Source organism: Leptinotarsa decemlineata, unplaced genomic scaffold (genome assembly GCF_025532065.1).
Source record: "Leptinotarsa decemlineata unplaced genomic scaffold, Ldec_3_MD MMD2_P_RNA_scaffold_9, whole genome shotgun sequence".
Lineage (NCBI taxonomy): Eukaryota > Metazoa > Arthropoda > Insecta > Coleoptera > Chrysomelidae > Leptinotarsa > Leptinotarsa decemlineata.
In genome coordinates this window covers 3,842,138-3,862,268 of record NW_027412536.1, presented here as the reverse complement: position 1 = coordinate 3,862,268, position 20,131 = coordinate 3,842,138, and the positions used below count along the sequence as shown (strand labels likewise).

Below are 20,131 nucleotides of genomic sequence, written 5' to 3'. Positions count from 1 at the left end.
ATCTCATTAGCTTACTGCTTTTCCCAAAAAGGTTAACCACTGTGTGTTGTGTTTTGTCCTCGGAATCGTCTGCGAGCGTGCTTGTTCCACCTGTTACGGTTTCAATTTTTATTTCAGTAATTTTTTTATCTTCCATCTCCATCCCACGAGTCGGGTCGATTTACCAGGGTCGCTCCGCTGGGTAACGCCCATTCCAGTGGAGAAGAGACTTACATTTACTCCGTGGTTGAACCAGGTGCCCCGGAGGTTTTTTCGACTTAGCTGTCCGATATTTTATAGAGGTTATCTCCTCGCAGGCCGACCGACTAAGGCAAGCCCCCCGATCTTGGATCCTCATGCAGCGTACCGCAGCCACGCCTCACTGCGGTTGTTGAAGTACGGGTCAAGGTTGCGGTATGTAACAAGAGACTGGCGCTCAGTTTCTTGTGCGCCCCATTTTGTCTGTCCCTTCGTCCCCGACCTGTTCGGCAAAGGAGACCCTACCAGTAGCAAGCTACCGCCGACATAGCTCGCGAATTCCTCAGGACACGCAAGCTCCCACACCACGGCAAGGTAAAAACGCTTTTGGGGAGATTAGCCAGGGGAGTAGTTGTTTTCTGATAGGCTTCAGTCCATTCAACCTACTGTGTAGGTATATTCGAGACTGGCTTGAACGTTTAAAGTTCATTTCTTTAGATTTGTTTACTGCCAGTTTTCAAGCATAGCCCACTGACTAATTAGATAATGATAATGATGAAACTCAAGTGTACGAGAGAAACTATAGACATAACATTGATTGAGTTTGTGAAATTAATTTTTACCAACCTTATTATTCAGGAGGTATTAGATCATTATTTTTCTTTTATCAAACTTGCATGTTTTCAATGTTTTCAGCATCTTCTGTCGAACGTAACGAAGTGAGTTGTATAGTGTATTCAGAGACGAAACAAATTGGCAAAATAATAGTGAATAATAAAACCAATAGCGAATATAAAAAAGTTGATCAGCCTGAACCTTTGTTCGCAGGTAAACAGAATGTGAGTTTGTTGGTAAACCTTTCAACAATAATTTGCTTCAATACCAATCGACTACTTACAATCATTCAAAATCAAATTGTCTTTTCGGTATATGTTTGAAAACAACTTACGACATTGTTCTCTGGAGGTGATGCTATGAAATGTTTGTACAGCATTTCGTTCAAGTTTTTGTCAGAATACATTGTGAGAATACAATTATTACCTTCATTGAAGATTACTTCACCGCTTGGTACTTCAACCAGCTGAACATTTCAGCTGATGCAAGTAACTTTCAGATAATTATCGAGAATTTAGAAGAAGTCATTTTTTCTTTTATCATAATAAGCGGATGTAGTACAACATGGTTTATGTGAAATAAATTCGTAAGGCGTCTAAAAACATTTTTTCATCATCAAGTGGTGAAGCCATCAATACCACTAATACCAGTATCATTTGCCGCGACAACTTGAAAGTTGATAATGAGTTTCGCCGATTTTTTTTGTAGAGAAAATTAATCGATCTATTAGTTGGATATACAAGGTCTTGCTATTAAATAACGAGATTGGTTATGAAAAAGGGTTTTATTATAAAAATTATTCTACATTCGAAAGCTCTTCTTTAATATACTCCCCTCTCCTCGCCACACACCTTTCCATACGTTTTTTCCATTGATCAATGAGTGCTGGAAGTCTTCTTTGGTGAGGGCCTCCAGGACCTCTGCCGTTTTTTGCTTTACCGTCTCCATCGACTCAAATCGGGTCCCTTTCAAAGCAGATTTTATCTTCGGAAACAAAAAAAGTCGCACAGTGCCAAATCTGACGAGTACGGCGCGTGTTCGAGCACTGGAGTGCAATTATAGGCCAAATACCTCTTCACAGATAGCGCGTTATGGGCAGGTGTGTTGTCCTGCTGTAAAATCCACGAGTTGTTCTTCCACAATTCGGGCAGTTTCTTACAAACTCAATCTCGCAGTGTTGCCAAAACTGACAAATAGTAAGTCTGGTTGACAGTCTGGAACCTATTTAGTCATCACGATATCGTTAATGTCGAAAAAACGATCGACATTGCCTTGAATTTTGATTTGGACATTCATGCTCTCTCGGCACGCACTGAAGTGCTTGCACCACTCAAAAACACGCGGACGAGATAGATAACTGTCCCCATAGGCATCTTGCAACAATTTATAGCACTCAGTCGGAGCTTTTTTCATTTCAACGAAAAATTTGAGATTGATACGTTGCCCCTTTTTTTTTTGAAACACGTAGTTTTCGACACGAAAAAAAAACACGTTCGTTTCAAATCGCTACTGCACAAATACTACAATCGTGACGAAAATGTGTTTTGGTAAGTGAATAGAGATTTCCAAATACTCCACTCCTCTAGGGCGCCCTCTAGGCGCGCAGTCTCGTTATTTAATAGCCCGACCTCGTAGATGCCATCCGTGTATATTCTTCAAGTAAATTATCGATTTCTCTCAAATGTTTCAGTTCCATCATTTTTATATCCATCAAAAACTCAAAAACAACTTTAACTTCAGTGCCATAGGCAATACGCAAAATATTACTAATAAATTCATGAAAATTAAAAAAAAACACACTGTACATTTTGTTTTAACAACATAAATAATTGTGACTCGGCTCGAAAAGATTACCGATACAAATAATATAGAAAAACTGTACTGTCTCTGATAACTTCCGTGGAAAATGTATTCGTTTATTAAACAAGTTATATGAATGTTATTTAGGATGATACTCAAAATAATGCTGATATTTCCAAATATGAGCTGAATTGTTTCCTTTGAAGACTTGAGAATAGTTTGAAATTTCCTGGATGAAATGTTATATACCTACTATCACTATGTTCACTATCAGAATAAAAGGATTTCATCTGAGTAACAATCTAAAAATGTTGTCAGTGTGAATTATAAATCACAAAACAGTGCGTTTATAGAGAAAAAAATTAATTACACAGTAATATATTGAACTCATCCTAATTAAATTTTTAGGAAAACTCCAGATTTGCACTCTACTGAATGAAAATATTCAAGAATGTAACAAAATATATGTTACTTACCCTGGTTTTTATCAGTTATTATTCGTGTGTGGTTATAAGGAGATAAAACTGGAATACTCTATTCGAAGTGAGTGGAGTAAATCTCATTAGAAATGATAGGAGAGTTGAAAGCAATGCAAACTAATATCAGGTGTGTTATCATTTCATTGTTATGTCTTCGATAATAAGTCATAAAGTAACTTTTACATTATGTGGCAACCATACATACCAACCATTTGATTTTTTGTTTCACTCATTTCCATAACCCTTGATTCTCATTAGTTATATTTTATTATACTCTGAAGGGAAAGCAAAAAACTTCTAACATAATTTTTCAATATATATTATAATATACTATGTGTATGAAATAAGCAGGGCCAGCATGATAAAATCGGAAACCGTAGAATATAAATTCAGTCAAAAAAAAAGTTGATCATTTCAAATAGGAAAATTGGATGAGAATATAAAAATGTTATCAGTGCAAATATTGTTTTAATAAGTCTAAAAAATACTGTGCGATATGTCTATCTTTCAAGCTTAACGACTCATCTTAACATTTAAAATAATGGTCATATGTACATATAGTTGCCTTGAGCATTTAATGCACATTTCAATTGCCCTTCAAAGCATTCATTTATTATTAGGATTTCAGGAGTTATCGTAAAATTAAAATTACCGCTCGAGAAAAACCGTTGCAACACGTTGCGGCCTGAAAAATCATTGCAACAGGCGTTATGAAGAAAGCTTGCAATTGCATTATGAGTAGTATTTTCGATAGATGGGTACTTGCCTATTTTAAAACTAAAATTGATAGTTATGAACACTATATTGTTTGAGTACATTTTATCAAAGATTACCTTTGATAAAATTATTATTAGTTTCTAATTGGAGTACTCGATTTAGCTCAAAGAGTTGAGATTGGCCAACCTTCCTCTTTGCCTTGTCTTCAAACCCTTTCACGAAGAGCACATGTCACAGAGCATTCATCACCACTCTTTCAGATGTTAGCGGCAGTGGGCTTGTTTCATGCTATGGAAAATGATACTGGTTTGCTAATAGACTGATCGAGTTAGGGGTATATTATACTTATCAAGCCCAGTTGGTCCCAAGATCTCGAAAATCAAGAATTTGAATTGGCCGCGTTTTCTGAAGCAGAAAAAAATTATAAAAACAGCTATGTATATAAGGTTGGTCAATATTTGTTTATGACAAATTGTTAAACTAATGAACAATTAAATAATAAATAAATTTTTTTTTCCGCCAAACTAATTAAAAGTGTAAATTATGATTTTAAAAAGCGAAATTATTTCTTAACTAATTATTTACACAATCGAAATATAAAAAATCGATTTTAAACAATCAAAAATTAAAATGAGGAAACATTTTTTTAAATCATAATTATTTCTAGACAACAGAATAGCAAAAAAAAATTTGAAAAATATTAAATTTCTCTATTTGTTTAAAACAATTTAATAAACAAAATACGTGAAAAATTAATATCCTATGATAATTAATGCCATTGTTTAATGTGAAAACAGTAAATATCAATTGAAAAACAAAATTATCAAAAATTTTCAGATATTTCATTGTGCAATAGTTATAAAAAATCATAATCAACAAATTAATAAATTTTAATGAACTTCTATCGCAGGATCGTATGAAGTATATATATTAAAAGGGCTCCACGAAGTTTAAAATTTATAGGCAGGCCAATTACTTATACCTTTTATCCCATTATTTATGACAACGGAGATTGGGAAAAAATGTGTTAGTTAAAATTTCTACCGGACTCGATTCATTCGAGTGTTAAGAAGACACTAGATTTTTTTCAAATTTTTAAAATGGCATTTTATGTTATAAAAAAGTTATTTCTTTCAATAAATTCCTTTAGTGGCAGCGCGCGCATGCCGTAACAGCCGTGCGGAACCCTATTTTTAACGTCAAATTAAAATTATAAATAATGGAGATAGAGTTTCGATAGTCGGGACTTTTTTATCGAAAATGTCGTCCTCTTTAACGAGCTTTTTAAAAATTGCTTAAATATCAACATTTTTTGAGTTATTTACGAAAAACTAAATACCATTTTTTCAATCTTATTTTGTTAATAACAATTGCAATTTTTTACCCGCACCAAAACCCTTAAAAAGCATTTTTCTAGAGGTGATTCCGAATCGAATAAGCTATCGCTCATATTTTCAGGTCCTTTATCTCTATTTTTCATGTTTTTGAACTTGTTGATTAGACTACATCTCGAATGCTAATGAAGTCCCATAGGAGCCAGTAATCCCTTACCTACTGGCCGTACTTGGAGACCTTTTACCATTCCAGCCTTACTCTTTTGTCAATCCATTCTCATATAGTTTTCAAGATTGGATCCTCCTTCTGCGCTACCATGATATCTTACCTCGACATGAAGGTAGCGCCACCTTCGGAGGCTGTTAACGACTGTACCACACCATGGGTAGGTGATTCCTCACATCTTCTGGTCAAGGGACCCTTACAAGTTGCTACCCTCCGAGTCAGTGGGATCCCGAAGTAGCGGGAGGTAGGGGAGCTTATCTCAGTATCAGAGCTGCCCATAAAAGGGTCCCTGCCTACTACTTTATCACGTCTGTTGGAAAGTTCTTCTTCTGGTAACTGGGTATCCTTGTCGATGAATTGATGGATGCACAATCTAGGAGATCATCATGAAAAGAGAGAAATGAAACTTTCTGCTTTTTCACTACTTTTATTTGTAACTAACGTTACTGCAGTAACGAAACTCAAGTTTGACAGATGTTCGTCAAAACTTTTTGGGATACTATAATGTCATCAAGATAGACCAAGCCTGTTTTCCAGGTAAGTCCTCCCAACACCAACTCCATCACACGTTCAAATGTTGCGGATGCATTGCATAATCTGAACGGCAAAAACTTATACTGGTGTAATCCATTGCCGGTGGAGAAGACAGTTTAATGAAATGAATAAAAACACTTTTGGCTAATTACCACTGGTAGATTTTATTTATACGACCGGTACGACCGGTCATAAAACTTGATAATGGGGTCAAACCCGAAACCGGTCGTATAAATGAAATCTACCAGTGGTAATTAGACAAAACTGTTTTTATTCATTTCATTAATGTGATCATTAAGCACCATAAAATATCCGCTTTTCAGATCTAATATTGAGAACCATCTGCATTCAGCCAAGATGTTCGAGGTGTCATCTATTCTGGGAAGAGGGTAACTGTCATTTCTGGTAACATCATTAAGACTCCTGTAGTCTACGCAGAATTTTGTCAATCTATTTTTATTAGTCACCCACATAATATGTGACGACCAGGGGCGGTTTGGGTCCTCGATTACTCCTTTCTCCAACATGTCCTTAACGATGGATGAAGCTTCGTCCTTCTTTGCGAAGGGAAGACGTATCGGTGGTTGGCGTATGGGTTTGGCATCGTCAGTATCAATCCGATGTTGAACTAAATTCTTTCGACCAATGATTTTGCCCTTCACAAACATTACCCTGTTATTATTTAAGTTGACTATTCTCACAGGAATGATATGATTGTTACCATTCACCAGAGATCTAGTCACGAGAATTCCTGTTTCGGAGCCGTTGGATGCCTCTATCAATGCTGTGCTCAAGCCGAAATGGTCCAGTAATATTCGCTTGAATGATTTTCTTGGTGTTGGGAGAGATTCTGGAATATTCCAGTGTAACCACCCTAGCGCTGTCATGAGGCTGAAAGGGCACGTCAAGCAGAATTTCCTCATTTCCAACCTTCAGCAGATTGTTCCTTATGTCCACCACGAATCCGTAGAGGGACATGATGTCTAGTCCCAAAATTTATTCGTCGATAATTTTACCACTGATACCTCAGTTTCTATTTCGCAATTTCCAACCTGTCTCATTTCAGCTTCTCCACAGACCGTCCAGTGGCTGTTTCTAGAACGGTTCTACTGATACCTTCTTCAAACTACTTCTGTTGGAAATTTCGGCTCATGTTACTGACCTCGTTGCTTCAGTGTCGATGGTGAAAAGGCACCGGTGATTATGAAAATTGAGAAATAAAACATTCTATGTTTTTTACTTTTATTTGTAACTAATGTTACTGCAGTTTCGTCCTATAAGGGCATTTTCAAACAATTGTAATGAACTGCACTTTGTAATTGTTTGAAAATGTCCTTATAGGACGAAACTGCAGTAACATCAGTTACAAATAAACATTTTCAAACAATCACAGTAAACTGTAAATTGTTTTGTGAACCAAATAGCATTATTTACTAGAATCTATCTGAAGACAATCATTTGATGGTTTTTGTATGAACTTGTGAAGATCTTCATTCTGTGTATCGTCAGCGTAGCAGTGAGCAGTGCAATGTTCAAGAAATTTCAGAATTGTTGAGATATTTAAAGAAAATAGAAGTGGTTCCAATATAGAGCCTTGTGTGGTACCGTATTTGAGGTTTAGAGTTGTTGAATTGACGTTGTCAATACACACCTTTTGTTTCCGTCGAAGTAAATATGCCTCAAATAACTTAATTGGTGTTGCTGATAAGCCTAAATGATGCAGAATAGACAAAAATCAGTTGATAACTAATAGTGTCAAATGCACGACCGAACTCCAAGAGCACCAACAGTGTACACATACCACTGATTAAGTCATAGACAATGTGAAGAAGAGCTGTGACACAGGTATACCCCTTTCGAAAGCCTGATTAGATTTCGGGTAGTAAACAGAAATTATCGATATAATCTCGATATCGAATTGAGGTGAACTTCAATTTCTTTCCCTGGAATTTTTGAAAGGGTTGGAAGTACACTTATAGCGCGGAGATTTTTATATTCAGCTGGTTCAGACCTTTTAAGCAGTACCCGCATCACAGCAATATTTCAACTATCAGGAAAACACCATTCACCAAACAAAAATTGATTATATGAGTTATATATTCAATAATATAAGGGCAGCAAATCTTAATCAAACTCAAGTTCAATTCGTCATATCCTTTCGCATTAGTTTTAATATTACAAATTGTTCCATACACAAACAAATCATTAACCTCAGAAAACTGAAATTGGTGTCCTGATATCAAACTATAATTTTTATAAGTTTCTATGAGCTAATTTGTGGGTTCATTGTTCGGCACAAAGTTAATAAATATAATCATTACCATTCTTCAGAGATTCGGGGAGTTCGTAGCGTTTTTGACAAATAATATCATTTGCCTTCAGAACATTCCAGAATTGATTTTCATTAGTTGAATTGAACTGGTGAGTAAAATATGTCCTCTTTTCTTTTTTCAGCACTCTTATTGAGAAAATTCTAAGTTCTTTAGAACATTGAAAATGATTTTTAGATTTTGTTCTACTATATCTTGTCGAAGCTCTGTTTTTGAGAAGCACATTATCTTCTTCAATGTTTCTGTCATCCATGGATTTCTGGGTTTCCATATTCTAGAATTAACAACCGGGATATGTAGGTATCTCTATTAAATTAATTAAACAGTTAACAAGTCACAGAGTCCTGGTGAAATATTCCATAGAATGGAGTGGCCTGAACTGGAGCGTCGGGGTTTGGAAAAACTAAATTCAGTCAGTGTTGAGAGAAGTCATTGGCTGGTGCATCCCAAGCCCCCAGATATTTGATTTCCACGATAGGATGCAACAATAACAGCCTAGTTGTCGACGGATTTCTAAATAATCATCAGTGGATTGATGGATGTAGCCATTCCTAGGTAGGAGATCATCATGAAACATGATGAATAAAAATTTCTATGATTTTTTACCACGTTAATTTGTAACTAGTGTTACTGCAGTTTCGTCCTATAAGGACATTTTCAAACAATTGTAATGAACTGCACTTTGTAATTGTTGTTTCAAACAATTGTAATGAACTGCACTTTGTAATTGTTTGAAAATGTCCTTATAGAACGAAACTGCAGATTTGCTGCCCTTATATTATTGAATATATAACTCCATATAATCAATTTTTGTTTGGTGAATGGTGTTTTTCCTGATAGTTGAAATATTGCTGTGATGCGGGTACTGCTTAAAAGGTCTGAACCAGCTGAATATAAAAATCTCCGCGCTACAAGTGTACTTCCAACCCTTTCAAAAATTCCAGGGAAAGAAATTGAAATTCACCTCAATTCGATATCGAGATTATATCGATAATTTCTGTTAACTACCCGAAATCTAATCAGGCTTTCGAAAAGGATATACCTGTGTCACAGCTCTTCTTCACATTGTCTATGACATAATCAGTGGTATATGTACACTGTTGGTGCTTTTGGACTTCGATCGTGCATTTGACACTATTAGTTATCAACTGATTTTTGTCTATTCTGCACCATTTAGGCTTATCAGTAGCACCAATTAAGTTATTTGAGGCATATTTACTTCGACGGAAACAAAAGTTGTATATTGACAACGTCAATTCAACAACTCTAAACCTCAAATACGGTATACCACAAGGCTCTATATTGAAACCACTTATGTTTTATTTTAATATCTCAACAAATCTGAAATCTCTTGAACTTTGCACTGCTACTGCTATGCTGACGATACACAGATTTATTACAGTATTTACCTGGAGGATGTGGTAACGGAATGTAATTTCATGAATAAAGATCTTCACAACTTTATACAAAAAGCATCATATCATTGTCTTCAGATAGATTCTAGTGAATACTGCTATTTGGTCCAAAAGACAATTTACTGTTTTTTCAAGACATAAAAATTACTATTGATAGTGACCAATCTTGTAGAACACACAGAAAATCATGGTATGGAGATAGACTGTAATTTGAGATTCGAAAAACAGATAAATAAACTTATCTATCTTTGAAAACATTATACGGAACCAAGCATTTTTAAACGACGTATATGAAACTACTTATAAGTAAAAAAATTCAAAAGTCTAACCTAACACATATTTTTATATGGTGTTCGTAGACGCGAAAGAATTTCAAATGAACTAATTACTGTTGCATGGTTAGAAACGAAGAAAAGTACACTTTTTCATGCTGCTTGTTTGTTTCACAAAATTATAATTACCAAAAAACCCTTCTATTTGCATCGTAAAATCACATTCTTATATTCATAATGTAAATTTAAGATTCAGAGATAGGTACACTAACGCCACCAAAGTTCAGAACTAAATTTTTAACGTTGTTTCCACATCAAATATGCAGCATATACAATTCTTCAGGTACCTCCGGAACTTATTTTTTTTAATGATGCAACTAATTTTCCTTCATTTTCCGTATTTTAATATTGATATATGTTACATATAGGAGTTGAAGCTTTATAACTCCTATTTATTATATGCGAGCGCTTTCGACAGCTGGTCGTGCTATCATCATCAAGTTTCATCAAGTGATCAAAAGTTTGAGTAGAGCCTTGATGGTGATAGTACGACCAGCTGTCGAAAGCGCTCGCATATAATAAATAGGAGTTATACAGCTTCAAAACCTTCTATTCATATATATATATATATATATATATATATATATATATATATATATATATATATATATATATATATATATATATATATATATATATATATAGACAAAGAATTTTTTTTTTTTCGAGTGTGTATGATATATGTAGCCTGGGAATTCTAGGTCTTCTAACTGAAACCACAAATGTGCGGTTGCCTCCTGTTGTTGACTCCGTGCATATGTGTTGTTTCCTTCTTTCGGCAAAGCTGACGGCTAGTTTTTCCGCCATCCCACATACCGTTTGTGATGGGTCAGTCTCCACCAAGGTCCACAAATTCTCGTCCTGGATTACTTCAGGGCTCATCTTCCAGGCTAAAATCTCTGGAATTCAATTTTGCAAAAACCAATGTCGGACAGTGCGTTCATTAATACCATCATTTCCATATGCCCGATTCATTTTTCGGGATGTTTCGACAGCGCTTTGCTTCAATTAGAATTGAAGAAACGAGTGAATGTTACAATCTTTGAAAACATTTGTGTCGAATATGAGGTTTCATTAAAGATGAAGGAGTTATGTTACAAGATTTTTTCACTTGACCAATGAGGAAGGTGTTATGTGCTGTTAGTGTTTTCATCCATTGCAAAGAGAATTGAAACTTTCTATGTTTTTTTACCATTTTTATTTGTAACTAATCTTACTGCAGTTTCGTCCTTTAAGGACAGTTTCAAACTTATACATTAATAAAAGTAGTAAAAAACATAGTTTCAATTCTCATTTTCCATGTTTTCAGTATATGTTTATACTGTATTCATTACATTCATTCATTTCAGATCCAAACAAAAAGAATGCGATGTGTAACAAGATATTCCTTCAATCAGTGGATGTTCGTATGGTGGAATAATACTAAAAAATCAGAAACATGATATGATACTGTCAATTGCACATACTGTTTGGAAAATGATGATTCTTCTGCATCGGGACGGCATTTTTTTGGAAGTGACAGTGATTTGGACTATTTTCCAGATGAGGAAAAGTTAAGTTGTTCTTCGAAGGACAGTTCAGCAGAATATCAACGCGAACTTAATGACAAGAGAAATCCTGAAAATCCATTTGATCGGTATTTTCCTGACATAAATGAGAAAAAAAAAATGTAACTCAGCAGATAGGTTGTTCTTCCATAATAGGTGACCCTGCATCCCAAAGTGATAACAATAGTCAGATTGAAATACGAATTGCAAATGATTTTACCCTTCGAAACATAGAACATTGTGCTGAGGAGAGTAAGTCTCAAGTGAGTATAAAAAACACTTTTCTGTTTATGAGAAGACATAAAAAACCAAAATGTATACACAGATGTGGAAAAAACAAAAGGCAACTCTGACTAGAGGGAGGGGTGAAGAGTACTCATCCTATAAAAACAGTTTTTCCTAAAATAGAACCCAAAGATGGGATTTTGTGCCGGGAAAGATATAGACTACAATGTGGTTTACGTTTTGATAAAGAAGACAGAGCAGCTCAATTCTACAAACTAGACGTGAATGCAAAGAACGCTTTGCTCTTCAAGAGAGAACGCAACCATGAAAAATTGATGTTCTGAAAAGTCGAATACAAAGTGGTGTGTCAGTTACTCCTTTGGATCGGAGAGGACAGCACTCCAACATACCTCATAAGATGGTTGAAGAAGTCATACAGCGCATCATAGATTATATAAAGACCTTTCCTGCAGAAGAGTCACATTATTCTAGGAATAAAAATCCACACAAAAAATATCTTTCACCCCTATTGAACCAAAGTATGTATGAGCTTTATATTCGAAAATGTAATGAATACAACTCAGCCGAAAAATTCAGAATGAAGAAGAGTTCATATTCTAAACTTTTTGCAATTAAGTTCAATTTATCATTCGGCCACCCTAAAAGGGATAATTGCAGCATTTGTGATGCTGACAAGAACATCAAGAGAATTATCTCGCAGCAATCGAACTTCAAAAGGCTGACAAAAGAATGTACGGGAGTCCGAGTATATGGCATTCGTTACAATAGACTTGCAACAAACAATGCCTCTTCCGAAGTTAACGCCGAAATCCATCTTCATTTCGTTCAGGTTTGGAGACCAGCTCCCCTACCCTTTTGGCTGATCATTGGCCTTGAGAGGGGCCAATGGGACCGAAGTTAACAACATCAAAGGCATTCTACCTGAGGCAGATGTGGTTTCATTACTTCGTAATACATATAATTGCCAAAAATTTGGAAAGAGCAACTTTTTGTACATTGACCGAGGATATGACCTATAGAGGAAGTTTGCATTTCTATACTTCCATGTATAGAAGTTGACGAAGCGCTAAAAAAAATCACTTAGTTGTTTGATCTGATTCATGTGAGGGGTAAAATAAAAATTTCTCTATAATTTGCCTTTATCAGTACCTACTGCTGAAAGGTTACTTCCGCATAATAGATCATAAGTTTATGGAAGTCGGGCATGTTTAAATATATTATGTTTAAATATTTTTTCGTCAACCAGCTATCGCACTCCTACGAACGACAACCCTCAGAAGTCGAAACTTGTGCGAGCTAAGGACTAACAAGGTATTACCTTTCAACGTGTGATTCCTAACACGGGTTGCATGATATCAAGTGAAAATCGTGCGTTCAGCTTGCAGCTTGAACCATCGACTCACGCATCAGCTGATTGACTGAGTGAACAAAGCACTTACGTCAAACCACCCGGCTGCCGACCGACCATACTTATTTAGACCCTGACAGAGACTTTAGGAGGATCGAAAAAATATTACGCAAGCATGACTCTATATTTGTACCAGATCAATACCGGGATATAACAGCAAAGACTAAAAAAAATCTAGTCATCAATATGGATCCACATTTCAAAAAAATTGATGATATTTCTAATAAACTTAGGCTTCACAATCGGAAAAAGGATGAACTGAATGAAAACGTGCGATTCTAACGCCATTTACTGGATATGGAACAATTTCTTTGATACGGATGAAATAAAAATATTTTTCATTTTAAATTCCACTTTAGAGCCCTTTTTTTTATCGTTTTTTTGATATTAGTGTCCTGAATAAGTCTTTATTCCAAGACGAAAGCTTTTCTATTTGTTGAAGAAATTAAAAACCAGTTGATAAATAACCTTTTTGTATTCGAAAAATACACCTTAATGTGACATTATGCTATTGTATAGTGAAACACGTGTCGTGGTTTTGTAAAGTTTGGAAATCTTACATTGAAGTATTTTTTTTTTAATACGTTATAATGGATTTTCGTCGGTCAGTTCTATCATGTTAATTACTTTTTCACAAAATTGAAAGACAAAACTACCGTTTTTGAAAAAGTAAAAGTTAGCGTATAAAATCAATTGTTATAACTTACTTACTTCACGAATATGGAACGCTATCTCTCAGAAAAGTGAGCAAGAGTAAGCAGAGAAAAAAAAAGAGTGAGCAGAGAGAAAAAAAAATAGTTCGTATAGAAAGCAAACGAATTGAATTTAATATTTGAATACCGTTGTTACCTGTAATATAAGCAGCCCGCAATGGCTTTTGTCTTATATCGGTACAAGTCAATGGATGGCCTAGACTGATAACCAATAATTAATCAGTCAAGGCCTTAGAAAGAATGTGTCTGACCATAAAAACACAACTCTAATAATGGCTCAAAGTTTTTGCTGTAATATATGTACATGAAAATAATATAGTATATGGGATCATTTTTGGATCAGAAATGAGAACATATTTTTCTTGGAATAATTTGTCACCAATTTTTGAAACGGAGAGACAAGGTCTTTGTTTATTCAAAAATAATATTTCACATTAGATGTTCATATTAAAACAATATAGGCTTGCCTGTCCTATAAATCTTTCTCACCACAATTAAAATTTGTAAGTTGTTGTGAATGAAACAAGTACGGACTTGCTCATCTACGAAAGGATTGCTTATTCTACTGTGTCGTGGTGTATACCGATCGATAGAGAATTTTGTACTCTGTGCTGTTCATTTTTTCCAAATTTCAATTTTTAACCCTCTTCAGTTTATTACTGTATGATGTTGTTAAGAGATTTTAGGCAAATATTTGTACATCAAAGCGCTGCCGAAACAGGTCGTAAAATCAACCCGGCATTTGGCAATGATAATGTTAAAGGACGGTCTGTTGGAGATTGGTTTGCGAAATTTTGTTCCGGAGATTTAGGCCTCGAAGATGAGCCCCGAAGTGGTCGACCTAGAGTAATCCAGGACGAGGATTTGAGGACCCTGGTGGAGATTGACTCATCATAAACGGTGCATAGGATGGAGGTTCAAAACAATTCGATGAACTTCTCATCGGTAGAACCTTCGCCAATCAGGACCAGGCAAAAATGGCCTTCGTCGACTCTCGAGCACACGAATGAATCGACCTGTTACGTTGGCAAAAGTACACTGATTGAATAAGTATTCACTGAGATATAACTTTTGAAACAATCAAAATTTTTGTGGTGTTTGTTCTTCCACAGATTCACGAAATTTAAGAATTATGTTATGTACAGAGGTTATACCTCAGAGTTTCTTTAATAATTTCACAGGGATGGCTAGATACATACAATCGTAATGTTTACTAATAATTATATGCCTTGGTCAGCTGATATATTCGACAATGAAATTATAAGTTATTTAATCTATATACATACCATCTTTTGATCATAAGATCATCAGAAATATGAAAGGAATTACTGATTATGTGACCTGGATTTTATTTCGAGTTTTCAAGATTTTCTATACGATAAAGATAATTAGAAATCACATCACTTAGTTAATTGTTTATTCTTAAATAATGTGGCTTACAAAAACAATAACATCAATGCAATTTTTACCACTATTCAGATGCAGGTTATCAGGTTATTTACAATACAGCTCGTATTAAAATAAACAATTCACATGTTTTCTTTATTTGTCGAGATTTTCTTCACTATGCCTCATTCCATAGGCAAAATATACTAAAGAACCTGCAACAGAAACAAAGACAACTATCAGGTAACAACATTGTTATTTTTTTACCGACAGCCTTCTCCAAATTGAAAGCGGTATATTTTTGGAACAGAATAATTTATGGTATAGATCATGCAAAGAAGTAACTTTCAGACACAAAATGGAAGATAAAGCCATCCCGAAACAACTACTCTCTACAGTTTGTACCTACTCCAAAAATTCGTTATAAAATTAATCAGATATCATTCACAGGATTGCTACACAATATACGTAGTACATGAAAGAGCTAAAATTTCACTTACGTGGAACACTGTTATGGCGGACATCCGATGTTTTGAAATAAGACATTTGCCTTATTACTTCTTCAGCACCAATCGGAATAACATTACAAGATGAAGCACTCATATCATAAGATTACGATTTTATGTCACGAATGAGTTAAATTTATCCATGTCATTTGTGACAGTACGTAATGACATTCATTCGCTTATTTGATTCAATCCCAGCCATAGGAATTTTGTTCAAATTGAAAGCGGTATATTTTTGGAAGGAATTGATTTTTGGGAAAGAATGGTTTTAGCTTCTTACACTTCCATTTTCATTAAAAAAAATGTGGGAATTTTTCATGGGAATTTTTCAAATCAATTAATTTGAAAGTAAACTCTTTTCACAAAGATGTATAAATCATAGGAAGAGCTGACTTTCAGACACGAACTGGAAGAAAAAGCCCTACAGAAACATAATCTACACATCTTTTTCAAGAGTTCAATTTGAAATTACTTGCTTCATTCGTTTATTTTCAAAATTCCCACATTTTTTTGTATAAATATGGAGGAGTTAGTTGCCGAAAATCAATGTCTCCTGAAAATATACTGTTTTCAATTTGAACAAAATTACTATGGCTGGGATTGAATCATTACATACTGTCACCAATGACATGTGTAGATTTATCTCATTCGTGAAATATCGTCGTAATTTTATGAATTAATTGAGTGCTTTCTCTTGAAATGTTATCCAGATTGGTGCTGGTGCTGAAGAGGCAATAAGGCAAGTGTTCTGTCCACATTTTTCTGAAGAGAGAGGCTGGATGGACTGCATATAGACTAATAATAATAATAATAATAATAATTTATTTAGCCACTGAGGTACAATATGTACATATGGTATGTCACAGGTACTATTTATACTAAACATATACATTTAAAATATAGCAAGTAAGTAAGATATAAAGTTCAAAATCTCAATGAGAGTTTGTTAGTATACTAAACGAAATAAAATAAAACTCAGCTGAAGTTGCCATCCAGATACTCTTGTACATTATAAAAACATTTTTCAATAAAAAACTCCTTAGTACTTTTAAAAAAAATATTGTCTGATTTGGAGTTTTTTAAAAAGTTGGGTAGTTTATTATGAAACGTAATAGCACTATACTGGGGAGAGTTTTTAAATTTAGATGTGGTGTGGCCTGGTATTCTCAATAAGCTACCATGCCGCGTGTTATGATTGTGGGATGATGCATTGGTTGCAAAAGTGGACAGATTTTTTCTCGCAAAATTAACACATTTGAACAGATAAATTGATGGTGCCGATAATAGTTGCATTCTGACAAATATCGGTTTACAGCTATCTCTATATTCCATATTGAAAATCAATCTTACAATACGTTTTTGTGCTACAAATATCCTATTAAATTCTCTACCAGAACCCCAAGACTCTATATTGAGTGAAATATGGGAATAAGCCATAGCGAAATAGATTGCCAATAGACCTTGCTGGTCAACACAGTTTTTCATTTGCTTGATCGCAAAATATGCTTTATTTAGTTTTTTACAGACACTATTGATGTGTTGATCCCAACTTAATGTTTCATCCAAAATTGTTCCTAAAAATTTAACTTCGTTTGCTGCATTGATATTGATATTATCGCACTGAGCTAATTCACTTATGGTACCCCTACTTCTATTATAAAATCTCATCGATACCGACTTTGAGGTATTCAGAACTAGACGATTACGATCACACCAGCTTGTGAACTGGTCTATAATCAGTCTAACTTTTGTTAGCAAATCATCTGTAGTAGGTCCAGCGACTGTAATGGTGGTGTCGTCAGCGAACATAGTTAAATAGCAATCACTCATATATTCCGACAGATCATTGACAAAAATTAAAAACAATAGGGGACCAAGTACAGAGCCTTGGGAACCCCCAATCTAACCTCGCGTTCATTAGACATTGAATTTATTTGCTTTACAATTATGCTACGACCACTCAAGTAAGACTTAAACCATAGTACTATGTTATTAGGCAAACCAAGCACACTTAATTTGGTCAACACAAAATTAGTTGATACCGTGTCAAAAGCTTTTGACAGGTCAAAAAACACACTGATAATAAAATCATTTTTATCAAGTTTTTCATAAATATGATTGAGAAAACAATAGCTAGCTGTTTCAATAGAATGATTTTTCCTAAAACCGTGTTGGCAGTTTGATAGCAGGGTATTACTTTCCAGATAGCTGATAATTCTGCTAGCCACTAATTTCTCATATAGTTTGGAAAGTTCACAAAGCAAAGAAATTTGTCTATAGTTATCTATTTCGTCTACTACCTTTTTTAAACAACGGTATAATTAGAGCTTTTTTGAATTCATCCGGAAAATATCCTTGGATGAATGATTGATTGAAAAGATAAGTGAGTGGGTCGATTATAGCATCTATTATGCTCTTAATAGTACTCATAGATAGATCATCAACGCCTGATGACTTTTTATTTTTCATTAATTTTAGGGTATCATGTATCTCACGTTTAGTTATCGGACTGTCTTCGTATGGATAGAGAATATTAAGCTTAGTACTTGTAGTGCAAGGCAGTGATAAGTTTAATCCAAAGTGATTATTTATGAGAGATTCGGCGGCTTTTGAAAAATGCTCAGCAAATGCTTCAGCTACTTCTAAGGGCTTCCCAATGGTTTTGGATTCGAGTTTCAGGTTGATGTTACTTTCAGCACAGGAAAACCCACGTTTGCCAAGCTGATTGTTTATTATATTCCACGTTTCCCTAGTTTTATTGGTAGCATTACTAATTTTTGCGGAAAAGTAGTCTAATTTACTATGCCTAATGTTTTTTTATGCTCTTTAAGTCTATTTTCATAATTAGACATGCTTGGCAAGTCAATTACTTGAAAACTAGTTAAAACATGGAACATTTCTCTCAAATATTTTCCCTCTTCGACAAGATCATTGGTTATCCAACGATTATTTAACTTTTTCGCTTTGACAATTTTCTTTGAACATGAGACTTCAAAACACCATTTAATAGATTCCAAAAAGTAGGAGAATCCTTCCTTAACTGTGAGATAGGAAAGAGTTGGGAACCATTGTATATTATTCAGTCTCCATCTCATTTCACTGATATTGTTGGGGTGCACTTGACGTTTCAGAGATACATACGCATTAGGATTACTTTTGAGCTCATGATCGACCTTATCCAAGTTAACGTCAAGATATGAGAAAGATGATCAGCAATATTTGGTTGGATTAGCTGACAATCATATACGTTTGAAGATAACGCTTATGCACATTGCCAATTGCACAAATAAATTCAATGCAGAGTGCAACAGACTGTTGGTTGACACTGGAAGTCACAGCATTCTGGAAATGACCTCTGACTTTATGCCTCCAACTGTCAACTACGAACTGCCTTGTAGTGTTCTCGAGTAGGGAGGACTGCATCCTCCGGGAGAAGGAAATATTGAGAGCAAATAGTTGTTGGTTTACAGATGGATCAAAAACACCTTCCGGTTCTGGTGCAGGTGTTTTCAGTTGCAGACCCAGGACAGATATATCAACTTGTCTAGAAACCTATTCGACTGCATTTCAAGCGGTAATTTACGCTATTGAATTGTGTGCGGAGAGATTGGAAGAATCCAACCTCATACACAAGTCAATAAAAATATTATCGGACAGTCAAGCAGCGTTGGAAGCTCTTGGCTCATACCGAGCAACGTCTAAATTGGTAGCAAATTGCCTAAAACGACTCTCCGCGATAGGAAGACTTAACAGATTGCCTATGGTCTAGATTCCTGGCCATACTGGCCTGGAAGGTAATGAGGCTGCTGACTTCCTTGCAGAGGAGGGTGCTGCAAGCAGCTTCATCGGACCAGAACCTGTCATTGGCATCCCTTTAGGCTTTGCAAAACAACCACTTGGATGGCAAGACAATTTATGGACCTCTGACAGAATCTTCCAGGATTGGCTCATTCCAAGACGTTCATTCACCCTTCGAAGCTTGGTACCAAACAGTTGTTGGACTACAGTAGGGATGACCTTCTTACAGGTCACTGTAATTTGAATCATCATACGCAGAGACTTAGACTATCGGAAGACAGTGTCTGTCGCCTCTATTTGTGAAATTACAAAACAGCAGAGCACATAATTTGTGCCTGCCCCGCTGGAGACCGAATCAGCTTTTTAGAGTTCGGCAGAGCCGTACTTTTACCATCTGACCTGAAAGACCACTCACCATACAAACTAATCGGCTTCGTTAAGAAGCTGGGTTTATTTTGTCGAATGTGAATAGGTGTGAACAACAATAAACACTTGCGGTGGAGGGTCGAATAGATCCACTCACTTTGGATATAACCTAACCTAACCGATTTCAAAACATCGGATGTCC

General features: G+C 35.3%; 2 protein-coding genes across 4 annotated transcripts in view; both read right to left on the bottom strand.

The window, feature by feature from the left end:
- The window catches only part of LOC111514556 (cationic amino acid transporter 2), a 98,113-nt gene extending 94,904 nt beyond the window's left edge, over nucleotides 1-3,209 (bottom strand). Inside the window, exon 1 of the mRNA XM_074170458.1 lies at nucleotides 3,069-3,209. The gene's annotated coding sequence lies outside the window, so the exon portion shown is untranslated. The remainder of the gene's footprint in view (nucleotides 1-3,068) is intronic.
- Nucleotides 3,210-15,276: 12,067 nt separating this feature from the next.
- Nucleotides 15,277-20,131, bottom strand: part of LOC111510141 (cationic amino acid transporter 2) — a 62,086-nt gene continuing 57,231 nt past the window's right edge. For all 3 annotated transcript variants that reach the window (XM_074170452.1, XM_074170454.1, XM_074170453.1), the window contains one exon: nucleotides 15,277-15,474. In XM_074170452.1, the coding sequence (XP_074026553.1) occupies nucleotides 15,416-15,474 (59 nt within the window). In that variant the 3' untranslated portion in view covers nucleotides 15,277-15,415. The remainder of the gene's footprint in view (nucleotides 15,475-20,131) is intronic.